Raw genomic sequence first — 26,664 nt, 5'->3', positions numbered from 1 at the left:
TCCAAGACAGATTAACCAGAATTTCAGTACAAGAGAAACTCACAGTGAAATCAAGAAAACCTTGACATGAATAAACTGCAGGAAAAACTCCTTCTATTTTAACCTTGTGCAAAGACATAGTTTTTTGTCCCCAAAAATCAGTATCAGTACACAGATTTTAAGGGAAGCACTGCCAAATGTCCCTGTGTTATTTTACTACTTACTCAGAAAACATCTAGAAAGAAAAGCAAAGATATTCTGAACACGTTTCAAATGCTGTTTGAGCTGTACCTGAACTGTGTTTTTCTTTTAGTAGTTCGCTATTCCTTCAATTATGTTCTAAAATATTCTGTAGTTTTTCAGCTGGGGCGTTGATAGCTATTCTCAGCAGTGAAAACGTCCAAAAATAGGGCTTTGCAATTCTTGACTTTGATTCATTTTTAAGTCATTAATGTTCTTTTCCTCACATTTCCCTACATACTTCGCTCCTTTACATCCTTTACCTGCAATTATCCATAAGTCATTCCTGAAATTACAATTATAGTAGTAAAATACTAAGTAAAAATATTTTCACAATAGTCTTTACCTCCAGTCATGTAATTCCTTTTGTATTTATTTCTAAAAATTTGTGAAGTCTCCAAAAAAACCCCCAAAAACCAAGAAAACAACGACCCTCAACTCAGTATAAAAAGTACATTAAAGGCTAGATTTTTAAAAGGAGAACTGTAATGAATAAAGTTCTTTTTGGGAGAGTATTTATACCAGGGCTCAGCACTTTAAAAAACTACTGGTCTATGGCTAAATAGATGGAGTCCCAGCCATCAGAAGAAGCACTATCATCAAAGAAGAACTGAAAATAGAAGCCTGACACAGCTCATTACTGGGAGATGAGAAACACAGAGTATTTGGAAAGCGTTGTAGCTAATATTTATTTCTGCAAAACCAACAAAAGCTATGTATTAACACAAGCACTGTTACCTTTTATTTAAGATACATTCTGAGTGCTTCAGCTTCTGGCAACTGAAGCAACATACAGGATCAATAACTAAAGAGAAAAACCCTGCACGTCAGAGTCCCAAGATCAACAGAATCACTTCACCCCAGCTGTTGAAAGTGTCTGATATTTTATATATCTAACTAGGTTTGAAAAGATCTTTATTGTGGGACTATAAAATTACTCATTTGTCTAAATCCTTTGTAGGATAAAGAAGCATGTCTACTACTTAATTTATATTTTATGTTGAAAACTATTGAAAAAATCTTCAATGAAGGATTTAAACTTTAAGAAATATATCTATGATGCTTAACTATCATGATTAGATATGACCAGAAAAACAGAAGTCACTTTTTTTTTAATAAATGAAGTTCAAACAGTCAACACTGAAGAACTCCAAGAGAATTAGAGTTTAAGCTAGAGATTATTAAAATATGTCTGAAAGAGAAGATGTCATTCAAGTGGCATTTACATATGTCATTTCAATGTTTCAAGTAATATGAAAATTCTCTAACAATATAACTACATAACTGTGTGTGTATATATATATATGTATGTATACAAACAATGAAAATTTGATTGATTCAAACCAGTATACTTTCTATTGTTTATCATAATGTAGACTTTAAATATTCAACCTGGGGGCTTCATTCCAAATGTAAATGCTAGCAATTGCCTACTCCTAAAAGCCATGCAAAGCTTTCCCACACAGTTCTGTGTCTAACAGCACCTGCACCATATGACATATTAGTTTTGCCATTCCAGTGTTGCATTCAGTGAATGAGTTGGTATTCAAAATTTTTTTTATCTCCAGGTCTAGCAGGATCTCTTTAAGACATGTCATCCAAACTATAAGCTCACTGTAACACTGTTAATTTTCTACTGCCTTTTTCATGGTATTGTCCCAATGATAAAAGAATACTTCAACTCCCCTGCTGAACCTATATCAGAACATCATCAATTCATACTATTTTATAACTAAGGAACTAAAAGACAGAGTTTTAATGCTTGAATTATAAAACCATTCTAACAGTTTGGTTTTTTTGACTTAAACATTAGAGTGCGCACTAAAAGCACAGTTTGATTATGGTTATGAGAGCTCTGAGCTTCTGAACTTTCACAGCTTTAGATAATAATAACCATGATCAGCCAAAAAGCTTTTACATTAGGTGATTGGTCTTAAAACACATAGGTTCCAAAGACAAGAATGGAATTTACTTTTAAGGGCATTAAAACACTAACCCTTTCTCCCTACCATTCACCGCATGATTCTAACCTTTGCATCAAACAGCAGAACACAGGGTATGTTTTTTCTGAGTATAAAACTAATGCATTCTCAGAACATCATTCACGCTGCACAGCTAAGGAGGCTGGGGCTTTGTGGAAGAGCACTGCACGTGACGGTGCTGTCAAGTACTGGGGTATAATGCACTGAATGGTCAAATCAGAGTGGCACAGGTAACATTTCGAGTGTTTGGCATTGCACTTTTGCATACTTTTCCTACAGAAAACACAAGCCGCTGAACTCTACAAAAAAAGCCTAGAATAACACAACAGCAATTTCCAAACACAGCTTGCTTGGTTCCCAACAGAATTAACATTAAGCTGTGTGAAGCTGATGGCAATGTTAATGGTGGGAGCAGCAGCAGTCACTGCTGGCTCTATGCTCAGCCATGCACGTGTGGGAAGGAGTGTGTCAGGCCCCTTCTCATGTCACATGAAAGCACAGCCACAGCTCCACATCCATTGCTCATGCACAGGTTGTTTTTCCATCTTCTCGAAGCATCAACAACTGTCTGGATGTTTTTCTAACCTAAAGTAGCTTGCAAAGTCTGTATGCCCTAGCTAGAATGCCAAGATGTAAAATCACATAAATCTCCAAATTCAGTAATTTATTAGATCCTCATCAGATATGACTTGAGTAGGAGGAGCAGCTGGTAATATCCTTTGGCTGTTATTATTTCCTTGGACAAGTCACTAAAACAAAGTAAGGGTTTTTCAGTCCCCTTCCCAACTAGAAGGTGACAGGAAAGGCCTATGGACATTCTGAGCTGAGTTCAGACTCTGAAGATTAAAGTCTGGAATAATTCTGCTCCTCAAACCCAGTCTCAGTCTTAATTGAGAGTACAAACAATTTTTCCCAAACTGTGCTGAGAATTCTCTGTCTTTTCCCAGACTGCCTGAGAGTGAATGCAGCCTAAGGCCTAATCCTGAACCTTACAAACAGAAATTTGCTGCAATTGTGCAGCAAATCTGGGCCCAGTGCGTAATTTTTGTCACATCCATGAGATTTTGGTGTTATAGCCCTCAAGCCAGTAGGCTGAAGGCCTTTTCCCATTTTGACTCTATCCTTTCACCCTTCTATCTAATCTTATGATACATTCCCCCCTCTGCATCACTTGCAGCTCATTTTCCAATTTGCCTATTTAATTACAGACTGCATTGCAGTATGACTTTCTTCGCTCTGCAAGGGTGCCTGTAGACCAAGTCAGGTTTGGACACCTGCATGGATGAAATAGAGAGGAAGGAAAAAAAGCATCCTTCAGAGTTGATAAAAGATATACTTGTTATTCAAGTGCACTGCAACAATCAGAAGCCTTAAGTGCAACAGAAGTCTCTCAGTACTTCAGGATGCCTATCAATAAATGTATATTCCCAGCATGGCAATTACAAAGAGACTCTAAATAGCTAGAACCTGTTAAGATGGATTCTACAGAAAATTTTAGTTTCCATATTTTACTTAGATTCTGAGAATTTCAAAACTAGAATAATTGTAGCTATTTCTTTTTAAGAGCAGCAAGAGAGCCTAACCTTTAACCATATAATGGAGTGGTTAGTACTAACACTGATAAATTCTTGTGAAATTTCTTTTCAGCTGAGGGATATTGTCCAAATTTTTTTTGGAAAATACTGACCTAACAAGCTAAAATGACCATAAATAAAAGTTTCTTTAGGTCAGGAAATCTTAGCCCAAAAAGTGAGAAATATGAGGGCAAAAGATGCTCTGCATATTAAAACTGATGAATAAATGCAATCACACAATATCATTGCATTCAAACGGTTACTTGGAAAATAAGGAAACGTGCTTAATTTCTTGAATATTGCTTCATTCTAAAACTGTCAATACTGGAAATCATCAAAGGTATTTTAAGAATAAGAATATATTTTAAGAATCTAGCTAATATATAGCTATATATTACATGGTAAATTCACAGTTCCTTTATGTACAACATATGAACTCACGCCTATCTACTACTTTCATTGACTATTTTAACATTTCTATCTTTTTATTTTATATCATATGATCATCACTTTCAAGCTTGACTTCCTTAATTTCTTATTTTGTTTCACTCTAAACCTTATGATACCATCAATATTAAATCATGGAATTATGATCACTCTTTCAAAAAAATTCCTCTTAAGACTCTTGCAATTATTCAAAGCCCCCGTTTACACACTTGGACTATGGAAAAAAAATTACAGGAAAATATGGCACAGGCAATAGGAGTCCTAAACACTTCTAACAGAGTTTATTCCTCATTGTTGAAAATGTCAGCGTTCAGCAACTCAAAAACCTCCTAAGTACTTCTCTGTGGAAAGCCTTACAATTATATTTTTCCCTTAGTATCTTTGTACAGGAGAATAATTCTGTCACCTGTGTTCCTCTATTGCCTTCTATTTCAGCTATCTATAGACTCCTTACACATAAAGTTGTATGTAAAGTTTACTCCTCCCCCTCCTTTCATTCCCTAGTTCCCCATAGTAAACAATTAACCTTTAGTATCCAGTTACCTCGTGACAGGACACCAAAAGTCAGGGTAAGTCAAGCCTTAAACACTTGCACAAAACAAATAGGGCAGATAAACAAGAAATGGTATTTTAGATGAGCTGATAAGAGAGCAGAAAGAACAAAAATAGCCTCAATACCCTTGTGTTAACCCATGCAAGACAATAAAGTCCCACTAACAAAAGCATGCATTTACATTACAGCTTGAAACAAACAAACAAACAAACAAAAAAACCCCAAAAATCAGTTTTATAGCTAGACCATCATAAATTGGGTCAGCTTAGCATATTTCAGTACCGGTTTCTGAAATGGCTGCTATACTAACCTTGGCTGGTCAGAATGCCCCAGCTAGCTTTCCGTTTTGCAGGGCACTCCCCTACACTTTCTAGGCGTCTTTTGGGGAGATTCTGGCTCCTCTGCACAGCAGTGTTTGTTGTCATGATCTGTTTCTCGAGGAAAGCCTGTCTGTCATTGGTGCAGGTACTCTGCTCTGACGAACATCCACAAATGATCTCTACCACCTTTTTTCCTCCTTTCGCTTTCTCACAAAGGATCTTGCTGTACTTACTGTAGAATGGCTACAACACTGAAATCCATTCAGTAACACTTACTAGCTTGGACTAGTGACTACAGAGTGGGGGAAGGGAAAGACTGCTCCAGCATTTTCTATTTTTAAAACAGAGAAAGAATCAGCTTAGCTACAGCATGAGTCTTAACTATTTACATGATTTAAATGGAAGGAAGGTGTTAATTTTTTAATCATTTAACACAAAAAAGAAACAGATTCTTAAAGCATAAGTATTCAAATGTTTTGCTGCTTGAATACCAAGCAGCCTAAAATAGAAAACCGAAATTATTTTATCAGAATGGAAATGCTTTTAATAATAGTAACAACAATTATAACTGCATCAGGTTTTACTCATATGTAATGTGCAGTAAAGAGTGATTTTAGAATTCAGGAGATTCCGTGAAATTTTGAAACACTCCTGGTTTTCTATGGTTTGTTTCTTGGTTTTGTTTTTTTTTTTTTTAATAAGGGGCAAGTTATCCTACAAATGTCAATGAAACTAAAGCCTGAATAAAAGCATGTTTTGACTAAAAAAAAATTATTTTGAAAGTCTGATCCCATTGTGAAAGTAAGGCTGTAGTCTTGCCAGAAGAAGCACAGATCAATATTTTTTTAAAATAGTAACAAAACCAACCAAAGACTGCTTGAATTTTTTGTTCATTACTATGTAATCAGCTGATACTATACAACAGAAATCTGCAAAGAGAAGCAATCCATGATAAAATTGCATCAGAGAAAAAGACAGTGATTTCTCTGTAATAATAACATGTTAAAATGCCACCTTTACCTCCCTGGCATTTCCTTGTAGTATTTCTTCATTATGCTCTTCTACAGATATATTAAGTAGCCACTTGTAAATTTTTAACAAGCAAATCAACATTACTGAGTTTCACTATTTTTTTTCAGGTACCTGACAAAACTTAATCCCTAAAATTCTGAAATAATGCTCAGCTATTTAATGAAATTTTCTATATCCCTCTTGGTTTTCTTTAGGAGAAAACCAGAGGCAAGATTATAGGTAGATAGGGTGAGGGGAAGAAGAAGGAGCAGCTGCAAATTTCACCTTGAAATTGCAGCACATGAGAGCTGTCTCACTTGGAATAGTGCTGCACCCTTTACAGAACAGAAGCAGGTGGGTACTGCTCTTCTGACAACACAGAACAAAACAGCACGCTCACAGACATTAGGCTGCCTTCAGACAACTGTTTTCCTCAGGTTTTATCTAGCTGACCAAACCAGAATATCTCCCAGACTGAAATAAGCACTTCAACATATCAAATCTCTGCATGTAAATCTGAAACAGAGCTTTCACAAAAGGGCTCATTATAAATGGGACATTATAAATATATCACTTTAATACTGGAATTATGCTTTCTTCCAAGTAAATAAATATTGGAAGGGGAATTAACAGGAGAGCATACTAGGGACATGTAACATGTGCCTCGGCAGGAAGATACCAGCATTATTCTCCTGTGAGAAATAAACTGACAATTTTTGTACTTGCCATGGCTCTGAGGCTCATCTCAGTTTTAAATTTCCATTTGGAATGGAATTCCAGGACTCTCAGGAAAAGGTGGTGAGGGATCAGGATCAAGCAAAGCATTTGAGACTGCAGAGCAGGAATTGACAGTGGTCTGGCAAGAAAAAAATCTACATTTTTTTGTAGGAGTTTTGTGGGTGAGGTTGTCAGCTGAGAATGAATCTGCATCTTTCTACAGGAGTGGTACAAACTGGAAGGACTTCATACAAATGCTTCCCACATTGATTCCAGCCTCTGCTCTCTCTTAGTTGTCGGGGAGGTGTGGCTGGCAGGAGCAAGGAAAGCAGCAGGAACTCAGACAGCTGCCATGGCTTCAAAGAGGCAGAGCCCCACAGGAGCCAGCATCACCTGCTCTCTTCTGCAGACAACTGCACAGGAAGCAAGGAGCTCCCCATGCAGTTGGAGCACCCCCAAAACCCTCCACCTCCAAAGCATGGCTTATAGGAAAAGTATCTCCATTAAACAGTGACATTTCATAGATCTTGCCACTCACTGAGTTACTTTGAATATTCTAGAGGACATTAAAAAATATGCATTTTTGTGCTTTAAAGAAAGCAAAGCTTATCCAGTTCAGGACTCCAGAAGGAACTTCTCACTAAATTCTGCTATGACCAACCATTCAACCTCCAGGCAAAAAACATTTAAAAGTCTTATTAAAACAGTTCACAAACACAAGATTAAAAAAAAAAAACCAGCTAAACCAGCATCAAAAATCATCTGAAATGAAATTATGTTAAAAATATACTTGAGATGAGGGAATGAACATGGTTAAAACCATGGAGCAAGGCTGAAGACCATGCTATTTCACTTCCACCTCTGGCAGGGAATTGCTACGTGATCCTTCTCACGTCAACCATCTAAGCCCTGGGCTACATAAGCTGCAAAATAAAAATCAGTATCCTTCAACTTCATTAGGAAATAAAACTATTAACATTCCAAACTACAAAAGCAATTAGGCTTAGTCCTGAGATTATGTTCTTCAGTTTTTTCTCTATAGAAGACATTCAAACACTTCCAAAATCTGCCACAAAACCTTTAACACAAGTCTAAGTAGATGTCCAAGCATGTAAAAAACAAAGTTGACCATTATTTTTCCTGACATGGCAAACAAGCAGTTAGGCCCAGCATTTAGATTACATTTACTCATGGAAGCAATGCAGTTGCCTTCAAAAAAGTAGCCAGGGGAAGGGGCAGATGCTACAGTCTGAGAGTAAGGAAACCAGAGGACTTTACTGATGGGTTTGGAATTCTGGCCTAAATCAGCATACAAGCTTTAAAAAAGGCACTATATAAAATTTTATTAAAAATTAGTTCTGTTCAAATTTATAACACAGAGGAAGTGTTGAAGGAAACTCTCTAAATCTTTTATTCCAGCTTTTTGTAAAAGGAAATATGAGTAAAGTTTCAAAATTTCCATGCCAGCACATAGCTCTGAGTTTAAAGGGGCAACAGTTCTTAACAGGTGGGAATGAAAATAGAAGTAAATTTTTGTTCCTCCCTTTCAGCAGGGAACTCATTCTATTTTCAAGACTATTTTTAAGGCATCTGAGATGCAATTGTGGTAACACACAAAATGTGTTAATAAAACCAACAATACCCAAACCCCCTTGACCTTTCAACATATGATGCAGTCCAATGCAATACAGTCCAAACTCCTACAACAGTAATTTATCTTAGGAAAAATTGCACAAAATTGCACCATTTTCAAAGGTCACAGATCAGTATTTTGTGTGCAACCATCTCAAAACAGCAAACTGATGACCCACCTTGCTTCCCAAACTGTTCTGTACTTTCAGGTTACTCTGTTTTCATGACCAGGATTACTATGGGGTCACAGTGACTGCATGGAACGTGCCACACTAAATTCTGGAACAGGACTAGAAACTGATTCTTCCTGCTCATGTGATCCACACCCTGCAACCATGAAGCTGAAATGACAGACAGACTCCCTGTGGCTCAGTGCCAGTACCCCAGCAGTGGCCTGCTATTTGACATTGCCAAAAACAAACCAAAAGGAATCTTGAACATTCCTCCCTGCAGGAGTTGCCAAGATGAAGCAAATTTTAGGAAAGATTGAGGACCTGTGGTTTCAGACAAAAACAGCATCCTACAAGGCCACAGTGGTGGCCACTGTTACATTCTGCAGTGCCAGCTCAATGCCAAGGAACATAAATGCACCATGAAAGTACAGGGATAAAGCTCTAGGAGGGGAAAAGGGAAAGGCCTGGAACAACTTTTTATTTGTTTGTTAAACAGATTCTTGCATCAAGCCATACTTTTCATGGCAAGTATCATTAGCAGGCAACCAGAAGCTTAGGCATTATCCAGATCACCAACCAGTCCTCTTGACAAATACCAGCAGATAGGTAAATAATGCTTTAATGGTCACTAGTTAATTCAGCATAAAATGACATTTCTTTACACCACTATAAGCACTAAAAAAATTCTATTACATACTCTTAATACAATTTCATCACTCTCTCTTAGCTGGAAATCCAAATCAGTAGTAGTAGTAGTAGTAGTAGTAGTAGTAGAAGAAGAAGAAGAAGAAGAAGAAGAAGAAGATGATGACGTTGGCAACAGCCTGGCTGTCTGGCCAATAATTTCCCTACCTCTTCTCCTGAGATTTCTACAGTTGTTACACCTTATGTTCTTGGATGCTGGAATCATAACTAAAGGTTGAAAAAATATTTAAACTTCTGATACGATAAAGGCTTTGTCTCAGGTCTCCAGGAAGTCAAATACAGAACAGTGACACATATTTTTTTGGTTGTTTGCAATATGTACCTGTCAGACTCTTCATGCAGTAACACAGAATACTTGCTTTAGTTTAGTAAACTAAACTAAATTACAGAAGTCATGGGGCAGAACCTAAGCAAATCAGTTACCAAGCAGGCCTGAGCTTCAGATATTGTCAAAAAGACAGACACAGGTATGAATCTTGTAGTCAGCATAGGAGTGGTAAAGGGCACCCCAGAGAGAATCTTCAGTAAATTATGGTGAAAGAACAGCCATAAAGAGAAAGAGCATATCTATTGCCAGAAAGGCTCCAGACATGGCAGGGAGCAACATCCACTGGTGCAACAGATGCAGCATGCCACAAAGGATTTATGGCCAGCCAGCCAGCCAGCATTGCTGCAGTCCTGAGCAGAGCTCAGTACTCAGGCATGCTATGCAATTCCCCCCAAGCCACCATCCTCTAACTGGCAGAAGTTCACTCACTGTTTGCCTGCATTGCAAGTGTTTGAGAACATCCCCTACAAGAGAGGAATGTGAATAGCAAAACCCTGGCCATAAAAACCCAGTGGCTGAAGGAAGGAACATCACCTTCAGGGAGATTTGCTATTTTGGTCTTCCCGTGTTGCCTTATGCCCCACCAATGCAAGAAAGACCAGTGCAGATGGTACAACCGAGCTTGCCCCAAGCCAATACTGCAGTTTTCTGCGTATTTTCTTTAACACCAGTTCTCTTTAAAGCCTTGGAGACAGATTGCTCCAAGATTGCCTTTCAGTCTTATTGCTCAGTTGTATTGCTATGTACCTTTAAAACCCCAGGTTTTAAGATACATCAGAGTTCATAATGTTCTCTTTGTGCTTTTATTATTTCATAAGCTTACTCTTCATTTCACACAGAAAAATACAGAAATCAATTGATGAAGGGCATTTCCATGCGAGTTTAGAGTGTACACTCCAAGCAAGCGAATGGGACCTAGGTGGGTGACAAGTTAAGGTCCATATTCAGACAAAAAATACATTTCAAGGAGGCATACCTGAATGAAACCAACCAAAAAATGCAGCTAGTGGACCTCAAGGAGGTCCTCACATATACAGAAGAGTAAAAAACAAATCCCACAAACAAATCCACATGACAGGCTATATGAGTTTCTTTTAGAGAGGCAAGCATGCAAACAGGCTACAGCATACATATTCACTAGATTTTTCTGTGGCCTCAGAAATTTTCTTTCAGATGAGGGATGTAAAAAATGAAAAAATTTGAATTAAAAGTAACTGGCTTGCCAACAGATGTTCTTGCTTTTTGTTGCTGCAAATAAGTCAGGGCTAAGGCCATGCCAATTTAGTTGCATCATATAAATCTGAGCAAAACCTCTTTAAGGTAGAATATGTTCTTCACAAAATAATGTTCTGGTATTTGTCCAATATGTGGTGTCATTTCCTTCCTTCAAAGAAGGTGCCTTTTTGGTGTTATTCTGCAGTATAACTCTTCTTTGGCAGTCATTTGCCATACTAGGCAAAGTTATTTGGCATACAAGAGAATGTGATGAGCTCCACCAAAAAAAAAACCCCTCTAAAATTTCAAAAAAGAAAATTCACACTATCTTAAGCATTTTTACACCATTAGCTTACGTGCTTCAAATGAAAAACAAATGCTAAATGTGGTGCCTTACACCAAGTGGTATGGTGAATAGGTATGCCATATAATATTCCTATCATTGCTAAATGAATCTCCATTGTATCCAGGAAGCTAAGAGAGGTCTTGTATGGCTTTTATTAATAGAACTGTGATCTCTGTGGAATGCAAGTTGAGAAAATGCCTCATGCCTGTCTTCCCTACCTAACAACTGTTGCTGAGTGGCATTATCAATTGCAACTTGTTAGGATAAAATAAATATGAAAACTTTGCTCTAATCATTCACTACAAGCCATCCAAACAGTAGATTTCTAACAGTGAAACACGACATTATTGTCCATTTATGAGCTGTATTTTAAGGACCATATTCTTGGGACTACCCAAGTAGTTCTCAGTGTACAAGCAAAAAAGGAAACAGAAAACATCATAGTATTTACCAGTCTCTGGGAGAAGATGGAGACTCCAGTAGACTGAACTACCACAATCCTGTCAATGGCTTAATTTAGCCTAACTAGTGTACTGAGCTTTCCTACCATGCCTGACCAAGGAAGATACAACAAAGTTGGGTAGCTTAGAATTTGCTACAGTCATTCAAGAGTAGACTTTCTTAACCTTAGAAGAAATCAGTGCATATTCACCTCTCCTGTTATGCAAAACCAGAATGTATTTTGAGAAGCATACCACAAACACAATTTCTGCTTTCAAGTAACTTTAACTTACACACTTATGGATAAAGTGAAATTTTATACAATTTTTTTGTGAAAAGAGGTGACATAATTAAAAAATATGATATTTAAGACAAATCATTTTACATTCTCAGAACTACTTAGCTTGTCTATCAGACCCCAGATATCTGTATATGTACATGACTCTTTGCTGTTTATGCTATGTTAACCTCCGCAAATTATGGTTTTTTTTTTGTAAGAAGGTTCCTCTCTATCACTTTCTGCTTGTAGATGATTTTGACTATTACTGAGCATCATGTTTACTTTTGATAAAATAGACATCTTCTGCCTTACAAAAATGTTTATGAGTGGGAACTATGCCTCCTTCCATTAAGTTATCTTTACTAACAAAGTATAGGCTCTTTCATACAAACCAAGATCTTGCCAGTATTTTTTGGCAGAATTTGTATCTTAGAGATCCAAAACATCTGGTAATTGATTAATTCTTTAGATTTGATCCACAAACTTTGAAATCACCTCATACCACAGCACTAATACCTCAATCCTAAAACTCATATGAAGTTCCAACCCAGTGCTCCTATACACAGAGCACATTCATGATATGACTTGTTAGTTGGTATAGTAGGAAGAGTCTAAAAGCTGCTTTTGACCCTCCAGTGTTCATCCAGCAACAGCTGTACAAAAGGCTGATTTATTAACTCTTCACAGATCTGGAAATACCATGAGACAAGAAATGTTACTGTGCAGGTCACTGTCATTACACATAGTTTGCTAAGGAGCTAAATATACTCAAAGTTAATTTTCAAGTCAGTTTATTCTTGTGTATCAGTTTGTAGGGCACAGAATTTAAAAATGGAGCAAACATATACTTGTTACATCTTTACCCATTAAGAAAGAAATTAATAAAATACTGACTTTTGCAAAGTTGCAAATGAAATTAATATGTAGATGCTCACCTCAACACAATAAATAAAGAAACACTAGGCACCACAACCTATTTCTAACAGAGCTCTAGTCCCTGATTGGAAAGCACTGGGCTCCAAACAACTAATCAGTCCCTTTCAAGTCAATGGGGCAAGTGTTTATGAGTAGGTGTTTACAAAATTAGTGCCAGAGTTAAAAATAACCCAGAAAATGGCACCTTTATAATAGAATGGATCCCTTTTTCATTTAATTTTTTATGGTACTAATAACACTGACTTCACTGAAAAAAAAATTCAACTCTAATAGCTTATTAGGACACAGGTCTTCACTTTAAGTAAATGTAAAAGACTGCAAAGTTCTGTCCTGCATTTGGTGCTATTCAGGCTTCAATATTGTGAATGATAGAATAATGTATTTATTTTTATGCAGACAGTAGATGACACTAAACTGTAGATGCTACAACTGCTCAGAGGGAAGCAATTCAAAACAGACAAGTAAAACAGAGAAACTGTCTGATACCAAGGGAGCAGGAAATTAGCTGAAGGCCAGTACAAAGTACTGTACGTAGAGAGGAAAAAGCAAATGCACAATACAGTGACTTTGTTTTAACATGTGGCTTACAGGCTACAGCCTCTATCCATAATACTTTACTGCTGAGGGGGCAGCATCATTCCAGGAGGTATTACACAGGGTGCCATATACATGGCACATGACATAAGTGTTCCACTTGTATACAACTAATAGTTCCCTGGTTACACTCATAAAGTCTCAGCTGGAGCACTCTGTTTAACATGGGAAATTAGACATCAGTAAAGATGTCTGTAAACTATATATGAACTGGCACAAGTCCAAGGGAGAGCAACTGCAGCAAGTCCAGGTGCTAGAAAATAAGACTTCACAGGACAGACAAAGTTAAATCCTTTTTACTTTATTCTAGAAAAGAAAAAAAAAACCAAAACAGCAGAAGTAAGAAAATGCATTATAATAGTCCTTAAATTGATTACTTCTCATACACAGAGAGAAAACAGTAATATTTCATGAATTTAGTTAGCAGACATAAAGATTTAGGTCACCCTTGGGGGAAGTGGGAAGCAGTTTAGTGATGAGGACAGAAAACCTGCAATTGGTTGCATAAGGATGCTGCAGAAATCACTATTACTAAGCATTTAAAAAACAGGTTAGCCAAACATTCACCAGATAACTCACATTCAATTTACCTCTGAAGGTACCTTTCAGCTATACACAAGAAAAGTTTTACTCAGACATCATTTCCATAAGCAAATGAAAGTGCCTTATAATTAGTAGAGCTTTTACATGCACTTTTTTGGTCTCAGCTGATGCTGAACACTGATCTAGTTCCTGTATTTCAATGTCACATAAACCGTATAATAATTTTTAATTAATGACTGTTACGTTATCCAGCCATTCATATGCACTTGAGATCCAAAGGATAAATGGAGTGTAGATTGCTGACTATTGAAACTGAAAACATTCCTGAAATATTAAGGAATAAAGTATGACCCATTTAGCAACAAGACCACACAAAGCAGATGACACAGGCAAAGCTGTCTCTTTATATTTGATAGAGAAAAAGTGACAAAATAAAGTAAGTCATCCTTGAAATGCATGATCCCTGGGCCTCAGCTCCTGGACTGACCTCTATACCTTCAGTTTGACAAAAGGCGTTCCAACAAAAACTACCTCTCTCTACCTGAAACACCCTCAACTACACAGACTTCATAAAAGAAAAACTTATTTTAACTCAAGGGGTCAGTTTAGAAAGTATGAAATAATGCCTGTGCCTAGTAGCACATTATTTACAAAGGTTCTTTTTTCTTCAAAATTATAGCACACTGTCCTAGACAAGGCATTATAACAGCAATAAGTAATCTTTTGTTATTAAAAGCAAACCTAAAATACCATTCCTAACAGAATTTTGAGAGTATGTAATCAGGTTAAAACTAGAAAATTAAAGTAAACATTTCCTCTAATTTTAATTACTTATTGAAACACTATAAACTTCAATTAGCTAATGATAGCTGCTAGGCTAATCATCTATCTTGGTGGTTCTTTGTGCTGTGTTTTTTCTGCCAAGGTTTCTCCACTACTTGAGAAAAAACACAGAATGGATCATTAATTAGGAGGATACTCAGTATTTAATTTTACAATGTAATGTTTCAAGCAGTTTCATGCTTCATGTTACTTATTGTACATCTTTTAGATATCACTTTTAACAGGATATTTTGTTACATGTATTACATGAACTCTACTGAGGCATCCCTATGTTTCACCAACACCAAAAAATCAAACCCCACAACACACTGTGAGTTCAGACACTAGCATGTCTCTTTCCACAGACATAGAACTAAAGTATAGAAAAGATAAGATAAAATAATGATTCTGAGGAGAATTATTTGCATCCCAAAGAGCAAGGATTGCTGCTGTTAAGTCACAACAAATGGATGAACAGCAGATTCTGTAACACTAGCTGGAGATGTGCTTACAACTGTTACAAATCCAGAACCAACCACTGCAAGCTGGACAGCGAAAAATGAAGGCACACTGATGTTGAACTGTAAAAAGTCCAACTTAAGCACAAAATAGTTGCATTAACCATTTTCTTTTAATAAAACAAGCAGAAAACTAGAAAATCTACCATATGTTTGATCCTTAAATCAATAAAAACCTCTGCTACCTGACCAAAACGGTAACCTGCAAGAGTGATAGATTTTCACCTTTTGCATTGGCCAGCTACTAGAATGCTTAGTAATACTTAATGCTTAAAATTTCTTTAGGTATGAGATGAGACTTTTGACAAATGCCTGAATTACAGATTCCTGGATTCAGCAACAGGTAACACCATAAACACTATTGTATTCTCCAGCCTGATGCATGTTATTCCTTTCACTCCAGTTCCTCCCAAGTCTCTTTCCTTATGTATTCAGCTCATGTGTTGGTCTTCCCATAAAGAGCTGCCTTAGAGCTAGCAAGCAGCTTCTGGCAAAAAATTCTTGACTTCAAGTAAGGCCTTCCCCATTCTCTGCAAGTATTCCTGTCTGTGTTCTTCCCACCCTGCTGTAGTGAAAACATACATACACACCCACACCCTCCCACAGCTATATCTGCACATACACTCACACACAAACACACACATGCTCAGTAGTTCAAGTGGTGCCATTAACAGGCTCAGATGTAAAAACCCTGGGTTTCAGAGCTTGTGCAGAAAGCACATGATACAAAGCCATCTCAAGTAAATCTGCAAAGTAAGCTAATTCCTGCTTTAGGATTTAAGCCTTTCTTTCTGGATTGCAAATTTTAACACCCCTACACCAAATGTCTAGCTTTAGTCCCAACACTGAAGACTGAAAAAATCTTTTGAGTTTAAAACTGTTTCTGGCTCATTTCAATAGTTTCTCCCTTTATGTTTAACTTGGGCTTTGTCTTCACATTTGTGGTACCTAGGGATGAGTGATAAAGGCAGCAAGAGGCAAGACAAGTCTTCCTGTTCCATTGCCTAACTCAGCTTGATGCCATCCCAGAATATAACGAAAAATAATAAAGACAAGTGAGGTAGCAGGGATCCCAAGCTGAGCAAAATCAGGGCTCAGTCATGTGCCAGCATGCCACAATTTAGAAGAAAGAGTGCTCTGTAATACAAAAGAAGAACTGAATGAAAATGGTACCTCACTACTGATGAGCTTGGGGCAATAGTTCTGCCAAAGTTCTGCAAGTGTGAACAGAAAAAGGAATTTTCACAAGAGCTTTACAACCCAGTAAAATCTGAAAGGTTTCCACACACATGCCCAAAAGTTGGCCCTGGCAAAGTGTTATTAAGGTTCCTGCTATGTGCCAAGAGACAACTTATTCAAGGTACATGAGAACTATATCTCTCAAAAAGATTACTATATGAAAATTTTACCCTAATCAAGACATAACTTTCAGAAATATTTTGACTAGTTTCACTAGAGTGGTGCAAAATAATCATATGCCAAACATGGAAAATTTTAACTATGCATGGTAATCTGGGAACATTAGGAGCAATTGGGAAAATAGTCCCAGATTGGGAAGTATTTGGCAACCTTATTTATACACAGCCATCTTAAAACTAGGCCTCTCTCCAAACAGAAAACTAGCTGCGATATTCGAGTTTTATTCTCAACTTAATGTTAATTTAAAAACAAACAAACAAACAAAAAAAAAGCTCACATAATCTAACAACACTTCTACAGATAATTTTGGTTATAAAATACACAGCAACAAGTACAGAACAAATATCCCACTCACACATATCACTTGAAAAACTGAATGCAAATGAGGCTATCAGATAAGTAATTACCTGAAAAACTAAATCCCCAAACAGCTGAGATAACAGAGTATATACAAATATACCTTGTCCTTGAGGAACTCCATAAAATTCAGCAGCTATCCTTGCTGCTTCCTTACGGTTTCCTTTCACAATGTAGAAATGACTAAGTATAGCAAGGCTGATCTTCACAAAAAGTTTAAAACAAAAAAGTGAAAGTATAGTAAAGTAGACATTGGATAACTGCTGTGCAAAAGGGCGACTTTCTTCTATGACAGTCATTGCTGCAGCAAAACCTCTGTCAGTGTTTGGGTCGGGCTCTCAAATGTGTTGATAAGATCATATGGCTCCAGCCATGCACTCTTGGGAACAACTGGTCCCGAGGAAAGAAAATATCAGCTGGTCATGATGCCTGCTGCTCAAAATATGACGATTATTTATACTGTACATAGTACTGACTTCACTACTGCTCTTGCTAGCCCGGTGATATTCATGTGGGACAGCAGGTTCCAAGATCTTGGATTGTACTTGTTCCACTTAAAAGGTCTGTTTCATTCCAAATTCTGCATCTCTAATTCATTTATTTACATGTTTAAAATACATTTTCAAAAGTATTACTATAAACTCCTGAAATTCGTGTACTAAACCACGTAACTCAGATAACCTGTTTTTGCTAAAATATGTTCTCCTGCTGCTTAAGTACAATTGCTCTTTTCTGATATTTCATTTTATGTCAGACTAATATTCTTTCCTTAAAAAACTAGAATCATATCAGTAAATAATTGAAGTACACATTAATAAATAAACAGAGATTTAATATATATCAGCTTTGACAGTCTCATTATTTTGCTCAGGCTGAATGAAAGTACCTAGTATACAAAGACTTTAGCACTATACAAAAAACAGTATTCAGAGTAGGTTTTACAAGTCAAACATCTATATATTTTTATCCATAAGACCTGGAGCACCTAAAATTAAATTAATTAAAATGCAATGGGAAAATTTCAACATGGAAAATTTCTAATAGTTATGATATGTATTTCATTGTGCTGCATCGTATGACATGACAGCCTTTATTTGTTGGCCAGTTTTAGAGAGGGGAATCTAAATTCCTCCAATTTTTTAAGAATTAATTTGCCTTTATACCATAAAGCTATTACTCACAGTCATCAGCAGTCACTCACAAGTTGTTCCATTAGTGTGAGTAATTGCTCAGTAAATTGCTGAGTTGCAACATGATACAAACTGAGGAGCTGCATGACAGAACCAGATTTCTAAGTGAACTATAATCCTAAAGTAAAGAATCCTGGCAGCACAAGAAAGGGTCCTACTCTAAAATTTCATACTTCCTTCTAAATTAAAAAAACACTGTCTTGAATTATAAGTTAAAATGCTCTACCCAAAGTAATTCTAAGCCTTTCTATTCTACCCTGGATTCTCATTTGGTGATTAGAAAAAAACAAAAACATTTTAGTATGTTGGCAGCTGTCCATCAGGATAAAAGGGTATGATCCAAATGTCACTGCATTCACAGATCACCCTGATTTCAATGAACAGAATAGCAGATACTAAGCACTATAATACAAAACCATATTTCTGAAAGTGGAAACAATAAGGAACCTCTTATCATCTGACTCTTGGAGTAATTTATTAGAGTAAGAAGCTAAAATGCTTTCTGAACTAAATTCAAACAAATCTATACAAGTGAAGAAAAGACAATGATAAGTGGAAATGTTCTTGGAAATAAATATTAGAATTTTTAACAGTCAGGAAGTGAATTGTGCTTATCTTGAGAGAAACAGGCAATAGGTATTTTTCTTTGAAAAAATTTAATCCACTTAAAACTCAATCATAACTAGAAAAGGCAATTAAAAAAGAGCTTACACAGTAAACTTTATTAGTTAGTAAAAAAAATACACAATTTTTACCAAATTTCATTTATAGACATTTTCTCATCCAGCCAGAATAGGAACTGCTTTCCTCATACCATTCTTAGAAGCAGGAATGAGTACTTAAAATGCCAAATAAAAATCCCTTTTTATATTTGGCACATTGTTATCTGACACTGAATTGAGGTGTCATGTTTTCCACAAGTATAAAAGGCATTATAATCTGAGCTACCACTGCCAAGTTCTGTTTCAATCATTAATAGAAATGGTATTTTCCTTAGTAACACACCCAATACTGGAACTTCTTACTTCTCCCATATTTGTACTAGTACTACTAAGCTTAACTTGATCAGTCCACAGAATTTGCCACTCATCTTAAGGACCTGTTTCACAAATTTACCATGCAGTACAAGGAAAAACCATAATTATGTTACAGAAAGCTTTTTCTTCCTTACAGTGTTTTACCTGACCCTTTTTCCCTTTTTTTGGCATTGTGCCATCTAGTACCTGCTTTCTTATCTGGACTTCTCCCATATTTTGTTAATGAACAAAATAATTCTTTCTTTTTAGAGGCAAAACTCCAAATAGCAATTACCATAAGTAACAGCAGGAGTTAAGAGTGCTCAGAATTCATCTTCACCATACAATACTGTTTCCTGCTTCTTATAACTGCAGTAGATAAATCACAAAATAAATTTCTCAATTGTTAGATCATTTTTTTCAAGTTATTTTTTTCTGTTGAGGTTCAAAAAAAGTAAGTTTAAAACTACAATAATAAGGCTAATATGCATTTAGTATTTTGTAAGCAATGTTTTAAATAACCTCATGGAATTGTAAAACCACTTTTAGGAACAAGATGAAAATTGAACAGGAAGGTTACTCCTGTATCAAAACTTGCCTTGAGTCCTTTCAAAAATTTCCCTCATCAGTAATAGACTACATAAGGATGAAAACCTACATGAAATCATGTTTTGAGAATTCCAGTTCACACATACTCATCAGAAGCTGGCAAAATTAGTCTTATAATATTTCCTCTTTTTTTAAAGCTCGGCAACTCATATGTGCCAGCTTAGCTGGAAACTCTCCCAGCTGCACAGAACCAAGTCTATCCTAATCTAAAGGTTCTAAAGACCTACAAAAATTACTGTTACAGCTTGTTGGCAAAGCCATGCTATGAAGCACCCAGTCATGAAAACTGAGCAACTGCTTAGAAGTTAACGCCCACACGGCATTTTGGGAGAACCAACAACGTGAACGCTGAGATCTGAACACAGAATAGCTGGGAGGAAGCCCATGCAGACTGGGAAAACCAGAAACAGAAAGCTACAGCTGTTGTAAGGGAAATCAGAAAACTGAAGCATAGGTACATAAATGAAGGATCTGGCAGTCAATGATATGACATGAAGGACTGTAAAAAAGCGGGATGTAAGTGTCCCACATTTTCTACTGCATGGCAATGTGAAGTAACTGAAGTCAGATCTTGCAGCACTTCAGAATAATGAGAGCTTCCAAATGGAAATGCGCCATATGTAACAAATGTACAACACTACAATGATATCAAAACACTTAAAAAGAGCAGTGGCTTAATTGGCATATTCACATTTTCCATGTGGTTTTGACTTTTGGGAATGAAATTTCTTGGCCTCATTTCCTCACTAGTAAAATGGGGAGTATTCTGAAGATAACTTCATTGCTGTTAAAAAACCACTCAGATATCCTGGTGAAAAGAATAACTGACTACGTATTTAATAATTTTTATTTTAATACAAAATCCAGATTACAAACCTAAATAAAATGAAATCTTGACTGTTCATTCATTTAATGTCAACAGAAGAGATGGGATGTAAAATTATTTTAGCATTTAGGGTTTTATCATAGCACACAAGAAAATGGCAACAAGCAACATTGCAGATTAACAATAATTGTATTTTTATTTTGCTTAAGAAGACAGTAATACTGCGGCAGACAAGGACACCCTTACCTTGACAAACTAGCACATTTCCAGCAAATAAAACAAGAACAATATAATGATTCCTCTGATATGCTTCCCCACTTCTGGCAATTAACTATTTTAATTTTAAAACCACTTAAGAAATTTCAAGTGCTGGAATTTATGGTCTTAGAGTTCCCTTTTAATGCAGCTTGGTCAGCTATCGTTTCTCAAGAACATAATCTGTAGAATCAAGATAGCAATACTGCTATTTATAATGACTATAAAGGGGTTCATTTCAAGCTCCAGAGCTCAGACAAAGTAGCCTAGCCTTTAACGCTTTGCTGTGTAGCAGCCAAGTGCAGAAAGAAAGTATTTAGTAGTGGCACCTGTTTGTGCTAATTCAAACTGTCCAAAATCTAGGGTACAATTTACCCTCAACTAAACAAAGTAATTTTTAGAAAAACAAAACAAAACAAACAAACAAAACCCCAGACAAAAACAAACAAAAACCAGACCAAAAAAACCCAAAACCACCAAAAAACCAAAACCACAAAAATTATGCTCTATCATCCATGATTAATTGCATAACCACATTCATAAACTATTTTATTCTGGCAATTTTTTGTCTATGCTTTAGAAGACCGGTGTGTTTAATTTTCAGTAAGGTAAGATACACAAGAAAATTAGCACAACTGATAGAATATTTAGTCTTTGAAAGCAGTTTTTTTAACATCAAAGACTATAAAGCCCTTAGAAATATTATTTCTTTGTAGTACATGCTGTGTTGTTACATTTGGAAAACATACTTCCTTCTATTTATATTTTTCAAAGCAGGCTATTTAAACTAAATGATAGAAGATGTAAAAGAGTAATTATATTCACAGCACAAATTCCATTAGTTAGTCTTAACAGTTTTCTTCTGTATTTTGGAGACGCACATAAAACTCTGAAAGTGAAAATGTTTATTTAAAAATGAGATGAAGATGAAATACACGACAAGGAATTATTTGTATGGCACTTCATCTGCATGTCTTCCTCCACATATAAGAGACAGCTAAATATACACAAGAAGTTGATAGTCATCCTGGTTCTGAAACTTCTGTCCAATAAGAGGTATAACAGAAGATTTTAAGATAAGAGGCAGAGGAACAGGAACTCTTAGGTGCTTTGAAGAATTGATTATTTTATACATCCTAGGCAACCAACCAGGAGAAATTTGTAAAGTAATGCCCTTGAAACAAGGAATTTAAAATAAAATAACAGTAAGAAATCAAGTTTTAGTACTGAGTTTCTGATGTAAGCATAAAATTCTTCATGAAGGACTCAAAACAAGAGAAGCATGAGCTACTGTGTAGTGACAAGCTGACTTGTATTTTATGAGTGTATGAGATGCTAATCTTCAAAATTTTACCTACTTATCTAAAGCTACTGAATGTCATGTCATTTCCTGCTTAATCTATGTTCAGCAAATTTTTTCTACTATTTTACATTCAGTGCATTCGAACTGGAGAAATGTAGACTCAAAGGAACTATTTTAAAATTTATTTCCTCATTGTTCAAAATGTTAACATCAGACTGAAGACAAAAAAAAAGCATACATACCATGAAACAATCTTCAAAAGTCTTAAATGTTTTTTTCATTAATATCACTCTGAAGTTAAGGATATGATGCATTTATGCTAAGGAACAGAAAATAAACCCAAACAAGTCATATTTACCTGAAGAAATTCAGAAGCTGGAGTGACTGGAAAACATCAAGCAGCTGCTGTGTCCTTTTCTAAACAGGAGCTCAAGCTCATTAGCACAACCCAAATACTACACTTCATAAAATATGAAGAGGTGGCTGAAGTACAGACTGTGTGCTACTGTTTTGGGGGAATGAAAAGACAAAACATGAGAGAACACAAACTTTTTCATGCAGAAAAGAGGAAACTTGGTTTAGATCTGAACGGCTTTTTCACTGCACACCATTGCTAACCTTAAGAATTCTACAGAATTACTTGAGCATCACAACAAAGCCATACTATCAGCACAAAAATGCACTGAGAGTTGCATTGCCAATTACAACAGATATAACACTGTAAACCAAATAAATGAAAGACTCCTATCTCCTTTTTACAGATGTCTTCCTGAATGCCATGTCTATCCAGGATCTATACAAACCATACAACATGAAGTTACAACTCATAACCAAAGTTCGTTTCATTCCAATTTCTGCAGTTCTCACAATCCCTGCTAATAGCCTGATAACCCAACCAAAGACTTGAACCAAAAGTCTGTTTCAAAATGCAATGCAACAACATCTTTAGTGGCACAATAGGGAAAAATGAGAGTGTCTTAAAACACTTCTCCTCGTAGTTGAGCTCTGGCTTTTGACATCCATTCTACTAAACAGTTACATGTTTAGACACCATTTGCCTTCTCTAACAATGAAGCACAACAGCTCCTTTAAAAGAGCTTTAACGCACAAAAATTTACAAAGGTTTTGTTACATATATACTTTCTCTCTGTATTTTGGTGTAGCACATTATTTCCATCAGTTCTTGAACTGCTCTAGAAAGGTCAAATTTATGCTTTTGGGTGGTACAGTGGTACTTTTTCATCCAGTGTACTAAAATAATTGGTCTGACACAGATTAGGTTCTATACAAATCAAGTTATTTGAGTACATGAATGATTTCATTTCTAACATCATGAAAAGACTGTTTATTCTACTAACTGTTAATGAGTTAAAAATGGTTTCATTGAGGTGTTTTGCCTTTTCTAGTAGTTGAAAATACTACTCCTATCTTAGAAAATAATTCTAGCCTACAGACTTGTATGTCTGGATTTCCAGAGAATGGAATTAATGGTCAGGGATTAAATATCAATCAGTATCTCTGCACATAACAGACATTCTCCATATAACATGTATTTAAAAGCATAAAAAGTAACTCAGATACTTAAGTGGTCATGAAATTTTAGTTTTCTAACTTTCTCAGTTCTTGAAAAAATAACATAGTAACGTTAAGTCTGTACCCCTTTGTTATGCACCACTGGACAGCTGCTTCTCATGATGGGGATAGATTCCCCTTCAGCTACAAGTGTGGTATCAGCCAATTCTGCTGTCACATTATCACATGAACATGCTTGATCTGCTTAACCAGTCCATCTAATCACTGACAGCAAAGTTCTACCCAGAAGGGAAGAAGGCATGACCAACAAGCTTACAAGTAAATTCAATCTGAGTTTTGCTAGAAACATAGTAAGTTTATTTACAGTATTTGTTGCAGTCCTCTTTGGATACCTAACATAACTCAACTATTAAGAGTATTACAGAAGATTCCAAAGTAAGTCATGTGTGTACTTAGAGGCATTACTAGACCCTGAAACGTGTCAGACAGCAGGCACACACAGCCTGCTGACAGACGAACTCTAGCAAATCTTGCCCCCCAGAAGTTTAAAAAGTTACCACCTCCAGCTGCCCATTCCATTCCTCAGCTAAAGGCTCCTGCCCCTCTCTCTCCCTTTCTGGAAATCAACAGGAAGGAATGTGTACTGGTATACTCCTCAGTTCAAAATCTGGCAATTTCAACTCTCAGTAAGTTAAAACCAACCTTGTTGGACTTAACACTGAAAAAACCACTCACACCCACCCCCTACAACCCATTCTGAGACAAGGCAAATGGCCCCCTGGAAAAAGTTGTAGCAAACTATGAGGGGAGAGTAATGTCAAAATGCACATACTCACTGCCTCTTCCTCATAAGGATACTCAGGCATCATTTTTGATGGCCTTATGTACTGACACAGGTGTATCAGTGAATCCTGGGAAGAATCTCCTCATTTTGTACCTCTTTCCCTTTGTATAGTTCCTTTCCTGGGTCCAAGCAATTTCTTTCATTGCCAACCATGTCTACAGAACACAGATTCCCTCTGTGGCAACTAACTCAACCTCTTTCTTAAGATTGTGGTACCACAGGAGCTATGCTTTTGGTATTTCAACTAACTTGACAAACTAACTGTTATTTCTCTAGTAGGCAGTGCAATCACCTTATTAATCTAAATTCATGTAATTAAACCTGATATTTTTGCAGTTTTTATAGTAATCTTTTCTTCAACTAACAGCAAAAATATCACTTGTTCTTATTAAAAAGATGCCTCTAAATAAAAACAATATTTAAGCTGTGAATCTTTTGTCATCAATTTGAATTCCTTTCAAAATTGTTAATTTTATTCTAATAAATAAGTTACAGGCTGTCTGTAAATTTTGCTTTAACCATTTAACTTTTTTCTTCAAAAAATAATTTTTGTTTATCAAAACGGTAAAATAATTTGTTTACTTTTATTCCCCCCTTCTTCAAATTTTGTCAGGTTTTCTTCTTGACTAAGTAAAAGTGGTTAAGTGGTTTAATTTTTTTTCTTTCTGTGTAAAGCATATTTTGGTGCTTAAGAATGTTGTTAATAAAAGGAAATTACACAGTCAATAGTAGGGATGAGAGCTAAAGTTTATTCTGCAAGCTTATGTCATTATATGCTGACTCCCATGGCTAGTGCCCGTAACAGAAAGGCTTTTTCCATCCACTAAAATTGGTATTGGCTAAATGATATCACCATGACAGAGCTAGTAAAACATCTTTTTCTTCAGGCTGAGGCATGGCAAGTCTCTGCTTGGTGCTTTTACAAGAGACATAAAAATACCTCGTGATGAAGACTTCCAGCTGGCTGAGTGAATGAGGTTAAAACCCGGGTGAGGTGGAGCAGTAGCACGCGGGTTTCTAGCCCAGAATGGAAAGCATAATGAAGTAAGAAAGGTTAAGCTAAATTAGTAATGTTTGAATGAATTTACCTAACATGGCTTCATAGGCCATGAAATGGGCAAACCTCACAGGAGCCAGAAATTAACTAAGTATATTAGGCTCCAAAACATATTGACTTTGGAGGCAAAAGCACAGAGCTGCATCTCTGTGATGCAGCTTTTATTTTGCCATTTATTATGCCACTAAATGAGACAATGTTGTAAAATATCAACTTCATTCTGAAATCAGAAATTAAAAATTCCCCAAGATTTTCTTGCTGGAGGATTCACAATAAATACTGCAAAGACAAGTGAAAATTTCTTCTTGCTTATCTTCTTATTTTGCACACTGCGTAGATCCAAAGTTTAAAAAATTGAGGTGAAGAGAACACTAGAATCAAATACAGTCCAAAAAGCCTCTTCTCTTAGTCACTGCCTTTCCATGCCAGCTGTAAAAATGAGCCATCCAGAAGAGGTGTTAACTGAAAGGGGGCTGTTGCAAGAGACAGCTGATCATGGGCCACATTTATTTTAATCTTTATCTTCCTACCCAGAGCTGCCTAAGAGGCTGTGTGCTGCTACTGCTTCTTAAAGAATTAGCATTTCAACAATTAATAAAGGACAAATACAAGAAAGTATTTAGACATTCATGGTAAAAAGATCAGGACATATATACATACATGTACCTAGATCAAAAAAAAAGGTCCTCGTCTATCTAGGTGCCAAAGATGCCACAGGCACCTAAACTTTCATCTGTAAAATTAGTCAGAAACTTAAGCCCCAAGAAGGCTACAGGTGCTGGGCTGAACACCTCCCTTTCACTTGAAATTCACAACATACATCCCAAAGCTTCCGTCTAGGTGCTCCATGTTAGAAGCAATATGATTTCAGTGGGAAAACAAAGAACTCATAGCAATCT

General features: G+C 36.3%; 1 protein-coding gene across 2 annotated transcripts in view; it reads right to left on the bottom strand.

Annotated features, from left to right (window-relative positions):
- ASB5 (ankyrin repeat and SOCS box containing 5) overlaps positions 1-18,183 on the bottom strand; it is a 28,710-nt gene extending 10,527 nt beyond the window's left edge. The window contains exon 1 of one of the 2 annotated variants that reach the window (XM_030947917.1): positions 17,236-18,183. In XM_030947917.1, the coding sequence (XP_030803777.1) occupies positions 17,236-17,431 (196 nt within the window). In that variant the 5' untranslated portion in view covers positions 17,432-18,183. Of the gene's footprint in view, positions 1-5,085; positions 5,542-17,235 lie in introns of those variants that run through there. The other variant, XM_030947918.1, reaches the window with a different exon arrangement.
- Between the last annotated feature and the right edge of the window lie 8,481 nt (positions 18,184-26,664).

Source organism: Camarhynchus parvulus, chromosome 4, assembly GCF_901933205.1.
Source record: "Camarhynchus parvulus chromosome 4, STF_HiC, whole genome shotgun sequence".
NCBI classification, from domain to species: Eukaryota; Metazoa; Chordata; class Aves; order Passeriformes; family Thraupidae; genus Camarhynchus; species Camarhynchus parvulus.
Note: the sequence above shows the minus strand (reverse complement) of the source record. Positions and strands in the feature narration are given on the sequence as shown.